At 42.6% G+C, this 6952-nt stretch overlaps 1 protein-coding gene across 1 annotated transcript in view; it reads left to right on the forward strand.

The window, feature by feature from the left end:
- The window catches only part of LOC127750886 (uncharacterized), an 80527-nt gene that overhangs the window by 63187 nt on the left and 10388 nt on the right, over positions 1 to 6952 (forward strand). Inside the window, exons 7-9 of the mRNA XM_052273535.1 lie at positions 1618 to 1847; positions 4953 to 5157; positions 5806 to 6033. Coding sequence (XP_052129495.1) covers positions 1618 to 1847; positions 4953 to 5157; positions 5806 to 6033 — 663 coding nt within the window. The remainder of the gene's footprint in view (positions 1 to 1617; positions 1848 to 4952; positions 5158 to 5805; positions 6034 to 6952) is intronic.

Raw genomic sequence — 6952 nt, forward strand, 5'->3', positions numbered from 1 at the left:
CAGCTACACACTATAAGTATTTCGGCCAAAAATGTCAAATATTGTCCCCTTTGTCACGCTGTCCTGGGCGTTCGGCGTGACAAAGGGGACTATTTAAGACACTTTTTGGCCAAAATACTAATAGTGAGTGGCTGTTGTGGATTGAAATAGTGAAAATGACACGAAAGTAAACATCTCGAACAGTGGAGTACCCTTGGCATCATTTGGTATAGAAGAAAACACTGAAATTAGGTAAGGGTGTGACAAAGGGGACAAAAGTGAGATTATAGTTAATTATTGATGAAATACTAATGCTCCGTAGCTGTTGTTGATTAAAATAGTTACTAGGTAGACGTACGCTAGACCACGTCTCGCGTAACAGGCTTCGCGATATCTCACGAAACACTGTTACGCTGCGACGCGCCTGGCATACATCTACCTAGGCCTGCGGCGCTGACACCCGAGTCGGGTAGTGCAAAAATGTACTCAAAGATACGGGCCTATGGCCCGTCAACTTGACTAAGCATGCAGGGTTGTACAGTTTTTCGCTTTTTTTTTGTCAAAAACACCCTCTAGCACATCAATGGTTAGAGATAGAGCCAAACAGATGAAATTTTCGCCCAAAGGGCTCTACTTTGATGAGTTTCCCCTTAGGAAACATTAAAAAAATATTTTTAAAAATCGTCATTTTGGGGACCTGTGGTTTTCGATTTTTTAAAAATCCAATTTTTGAGCTAAAATGCTCTTCTTTGAACTCGATCTGTCTTTTTATGATACAAAACGACCCTGAAAATCCAAGGTCGCTAGCTCATTTCGTTCTCGAGTTATCGTGCGTACAGAAAAACAGACAGACAGACAGACAGACAGACAAACAGACGCGAAACTTTTTGATCATCAGTGGAGTAATAGGCTTCGCTAATCGCTCAGCCAAAAATAGAGCATAAGTAATGAAGCTCGAAAACCACCTCGGCGAAGCTTGACAAACAATATATTTGAGATAAACGCGAAACTTTTTCGCGGACACCAACCCGTGCCATTTTGGTGGAATTACCCATATTTTAATAGGCTTGCCAGTAAATGTAAAAGTACCATAGCCAAATCGGTCTTCGTTAGTAGATGAAAAAAGACACAAAATTATAATGGCTACGAGACAGAGTGATCGTAAAGACAATACAACGCCAAACAAAGGGGTGGTACTATGGCGGTAGCTATGGTACTTTTACATTTACTGGCAAGCCCAATAGAATATGGGGCGGCTAACGTGTATGTTGAGTTAGCCGCCCCATTTAGGAGTTTTAAGAAATGGAGGCGGCTAATGTTTAGGACTAAAAAACTGTGTCTACGTACGTCTACAAACGATCTACTATCGATCTGCAGAAAGCATACTTCTGCCTGCAACAGTGGGCGGGTCTCCATAACGGAGGTCCGTTGCAGTGTGTGGCTACATTAAACTCTGCAATTATTATCAAAGTCATGCGTAATGGTTTAGTGTGGCACATAACTAACATTCTTTCAAGGGGGGATAAACTGTGCCGTTTGTTAAAGTAGACTGACATTTTTTCAGTTATTATAAAGAGAAAACTTAAATATTCATCCTTTACTACAAGTCCTCTTTTGCTTATGCTTGTCTCTCTTCAGGTACTCATCCCTTGGCCCGTTCGGCTCTACCTACTACCGCTGGTACTTGCCACTGCCTCAGCCGAGCTTTCTGCCTGTTGCACCTCACTTGGCAATGCCACTGCCGGTCGTCGTTCTCATGTTGCTCATGCTGGTCACCACGGTTTTGGTCATGTCTGCTGCAGGGGGCCACGATCCTCTTATTATCGTATGGGCAATGTTTGTGGAGCAGCCAGTAAACACAGCTGGTGGTATGTTTCACTGTATTCTAGCCACCCTTATTTTATTGCGAAAACATGGTCTTCATACCATACACTCAAACAAAATTTACAAATTTTTGGATGAAATTTGTTTTAGTTTTCGGTATCCAGGCAGTGTGATACAGCAATTTGTTTGGCTGAGCGATTAGCGAAGCCTATTACTCCGTCCGGTCGAAAAAAAATTCTTCTGTTTGTCTGTGTGTCTGTGTCTGTATCTGTCCGCACGTCGGTCCAACTCGAGAATGCATTAAGCCAGCGACCTGGGATTTTCAGGGTCGTTTTGATGTCATAAAATGGCAAATCGAGTTCGAAGATGAGCATTCTAGCTCAAGAATTGGAATTTATAAAAGTAAGAAGCAACGGGTCCAAAAAATGACGTTTTTTGAAAATATTTGGCTGAGCTATTAGCGAAGCCCATTGCTCCACTGACCGGAAAAGTTTCATTCTGTTTGTCTGTTTGTCTGTCTGTCTGTCTGTTCACACTATAACTCGAGAACGGTTTAAGGTAGAAGGCTTAAGTTTTTATCGTAACTTTGTATTATAAAAAGGAAGAACTGTACTGACTGACTTTGAGCCCTCTAGCATAAAAATTGACCTGTCAAAAAAATTAAAAAACGAAAAACCCAAAATATAAATTAAATTTTTTTTTTTACATCTTTGAAAGACGTAACTCGTCAAAGAGGAACTCAAAGAGCCAAAATTTTCTCCATTTGGCTCTATCTTTAACCAATTAGTCGCCAGAGGGCGATTCCCACACGAAAACGACCCCAAATTAGTTTAATTTTGTTTCTCAGATATTTGATGGTATGTGATAGGGCAACTCGTCAAAATAGAATCCTGGGGGTAAAATTTGTGTCCTTGGGAGCCGAAGGCGTATCTACGACTCTGCCCTTCGCCCGACTCGGGTGTCAGCGCCGCAGGCCTAGCTAGATGTTTGCCAGGCGCGTCGCAGCGTAACAGTGTTTCGTGAGATATCGCGAAGCCTGTTACGCGAAACGTGGTCTGGCGTTCATCTACCTAGTTTATCATCTTTTTTAGAAGTAACTCGTCAAAGTAGAACCCATAGAGACAAAATTTTGTCCGTTTTGCTCTATTTTTAACCGTTTGGCTCCAAAGGGCGTTCTTCACACGGAAATCACCCCAAAACATATTAACTTTTTTTCTCAGATATTTTACGGTCTTCGGTGCGGTAACTCATCAAAGTAAAACCCCGAGGCACGAAATTTGTGACTTTTGGGGCCGAAGGCCTATTTACGATTGTGCCTTTTGTCCAATTCCGGTGTCAGCGCCGCAGGCCTAGGTAGATGTTTGCCAGGCGCGTCGCAGCGTAACAGTGTTTCGTGAGATTTCGAGAAGCCTGTTACGCGAGACGTGGTCTGGCGTATATCTACCTTGTACTTAAACCACACATGAAGGGTCGAACCACACCCTCTTCTGGGCTTAAGGGTCCCTAGATTATGTAGTATCACGAAAACGCTAATTTTTACTTAACAGTCTGTCACAGAAACAACCAGAAACAATCGACATTTTCTTCCCAATGGTTTTAGTTTAATGGGTTATTCTTTGAGAAGCAATACCAAAGAGTTTAAACATTCATTCCCATTTGTGGCCATGCCTATTTGAGTGACTCCTTTTGGCGCTTAAACAGTGAGAGATAGAGCCGAGCGGACGAAATTTCAGCCCATAGGACTCCACTTTCCTGATTTACTTTTACAAAGAATCTCAGACCGAATTAAAAATTTCGTATTAGGGCCCCTCTCTATTGGCGAAACACTCTCTAGCGCCTTAAGGGGGATCGTAATGTAGCGCTGCAAAAACAAGAGTATTTTTGGGATTTAATTGGTGAAAAATGAAAACTCTCATTAAAAATCGGTGAACCCCATTTAATAGAGGGTTCTTTTAACTTTAAAACAGCAAAACGTAAGTCCCGATATTTTCATTGTAGCCGGGGAAAAGTGGTGCAGAAGAGGCCCCCTTTGGGCATGTCATATATTCATAGGGGCAAGCGTCCAGGCCAACTCAGTCGTCTGAAACAGTCCTTCCCAAGATTTTTAGACTCGGTAGGAACCCGGCTATGATTGGAACTAGAACTTTTGTGATGAAATTATTTTTAGTATTTCTCCGAGTAAGTTAAACTTTTGCTAATAAAATTTAGGGAAAATTTTCAAAGCTTTGATTTTGTGTTGTAGGAAGGATTACTCCGATCCCGGAGAGCCGAGTTCCAACCATAAACACACGTTCTAGGAACAACCACAAAAAAATAAGCTCTCTGGGATTAAACGTTTGGGCTGTGGGCTGGGCCCAGTTGTAAAATCGAGGCCTCTGCAACACTTTTCTCCGGCTACAGTAAAAATATCGGGACTTACGTTTTGCTGTTTAAAAGTTAAAAGAACACTCTATTAAATAGCTTTTACTGGTTCTCAATAAGAGTTATCTTTTTCCACCAATTAAATCCCAAAAGACAACCTTGTTTTTCAGCCGCTACAATAGGATCCCCCCTTAACGGTAAAAGATAGAGTCAAACGGGCGAAATTTTAGCCGAAGGCGTTCTACCATGACGAGTTACCGTCAGAAAAGATGTAAAAAACAATATTTCTCAAAATTACAGTTTTGCGGCTCTTAGTGTATGATGTTTTCGATACGTCAATTTATGTGCCAGAGCGCTCAAAATTAATACAGCTCTTGCATTTTATGATTTAAAGGTTCAATAAAAATGTGAGCCTCCTAGCTCAAACCGTTCTCGAGAAGACTGAAACTCGCTTAGCTTGTAGTAGAACTTTTTACCTCGCGGCGGGAAAGTTTTTAGGAGCTAGATTTTGAGGTGAGACTCCCAGGTTCTTTTCCACATGAAAAGTATTTCCTACTGAAAAGCAATATATTCCTTTAGATAGAAGAAACTATGACGTTTTGTTTGGTGTACAAATGTTGCCGTTATACTACAGCAAAATATATATTTTTTATTTGTAAAAACTGCCAGGTCCAAGGGCAAGCCCTGTAGGGACGCTTTTTTTAAAAATCCTGTGTGCATTTATTACCCTCTTGGGTCGTGTTCACATATTACGTGACCTGACCCAACTACGTTTGATTGCTCCCCAGTAATGCGACCATCTCTGCTGGCCCTCGTGCTCACGGCCCTTCTCGGGTTCCTCAATGTTAACGTGTTCATCAAGTCGTCGATCGTGTACAGCATGTCGAGTCCTCAGCTCAACGAAGCACTGCGCACGCCAGCTGACTTGCTGGCCCTGGATCGAGTTGTTGTTGGAGTTGAATCACCTTTCATGCAGGACCTCTTGGAGAATAGGTAATGGATACCGTATATCGATTACCCCGTCTAACGTGTTATTTCTATCTATCCTTAGACGTCTTTTCGCCATCTACGAGATTGTAGTGAAAGCAAAACTTGTTGTGATGTTGTTGTTACTCAAAATGTGGCCGAAATTACTTTAGTGTGATGTTACTTGAAAATGCGAGGCGGTAGCAAAATGCCCCGCTGACTACTTTGCCTCACTACTACATTAGAATAATTTGACATCAGAATCTTGGCGACTAAAACTTGCATTCGTGCGTGGAATATTAGGATATCAGGATCGGACAAGGGTATAGCACAGGTTTCAAAATATAAATATAGTGTCATTAAATCAGATACTTACATTACGGACAAAAGCAGTCACTAGAGTCCAGGCCAGGTCCTAGGGGTGTTTGTCTTCTTCGTGTACTAACTTCCTACTTGCTCGCTGATTACTACTTATCACTGACTACTACTCTCGGCCGGCAGCTCCGGCCCCAGGCCCGGGAGCATGGGGCGAGTTAGCTCGGGTGAGCTGTCCTAGATCCATAAAAAACGGAGCTCTGGTTAAAAAAGAACCAGCTGTAAAACTGTTTATAAATACTGTAAAAAACAGACGTTTCTGCTAGAGCAATAAGTGACTGACAAATTTGTTTCGCACAGCGAGGACCTCACCTTCCGTCTTTTAAGCAACCACACTCAAGAGTGCTACATCAACTATACAAGCTGCGTAGACCGCGTCCAGTCGTACAGTGGCCAGGAAACTTCCAATGGCGGAGAGTTCTATTGCATGCTATGCTCTGACGAGCTCATATCCTTCACAACTGGTGGACAAGTCGGCTCCATAATGTACCCTTTGTCTGAGGCTCTACACCGCAACGTATACGGGTGGTACGCACAATCCTGAAACCTTAAAAGCAATGTTATTTATCGACACCTCCTACGCACAAGCACGAGGGGTCCGCAAGTGCGGTCTGCCGGTGTACACATGTGGTGGGCTTCCTGGTTTTCCTAGGTTTTCCTAAGGTTTCCCGGTCTTCCCAACTTTTTCTTGGTTTTCCCAGTATCTTGGTTTTCTGAGATTTTCTAGAGGCTTCCTCCAGTTTTCTGCGGTTTTCTTGCGTTTTCACCGGTCTTCCCTTATGTTTTCTGGTCTTATTCCTTGCAATTTCTGGGTCTTTCTTAAGTTTTTTCGGTCTTCCCTTATATTTTTCGGTTTTCCGTCACATTTGTGGCCTATTTATTGGTCTTCTTCGGCTTTCTTTAGTTTTCCTGGTGGTCTTCCCGGTCTTCCCAGTTTTCCGGGCTGCCAGTGTACGCGCTCAAACCTAGTTGCGGACCCCTCGCACAAGCAGCTATCTTCTTGAGCTGTGCAGACAAGAAGCTATCTGCTGGAGGGTGGCGGACAAACAGCTATCTGTTTTTGAGGAGGTCAGGGTTGACGTATTCTCCGTCCAATAACTTCTGTTAGTGACAAGTTAGGAACATCGGGAGGGACATTCTATGTTTTGACAAACTAAAGGAAGAAGTTGACGCAGCAGTAGAGTGGCTACGTCATCTATAGACAGAAATATGAATACCCAAAGTCGCGAAGAGGAAAAAGCAGTTAGCTGTTTGTCTGCACAGCTGAAGAAGATAAGTGCTTGTCTGCACTGCTCAAGAAGATAGCTGCTTGTAAGTAGGAGGTGTCGGTATTAAAAAGTATTTGCTTTGCATTACAAAGCATCTGCTTTGCATTACAAAGCATCTGCTTTGCATTACAAAGCATCTGCTTTGCATTACAAAGCATCTGCTTTGCATTACAAAGCAT

Source organism: Frankliniella occidentalis, unplaced genomic scaffold (genome assembly GCF_000697945.3).
Source record: "Frankliniella occidentalis isolate FOCC.00 unplaced genomic scaffold, Focc_3.1 Scaffold280, whole genome shotgun sequence".
Taxonomy (NCBI): Eukaryota; Metazoa; Arthropoda; class Insecta; order Thysanoptera; family Thripidae; genus Frankliniella; species Frankliniella occidentalis.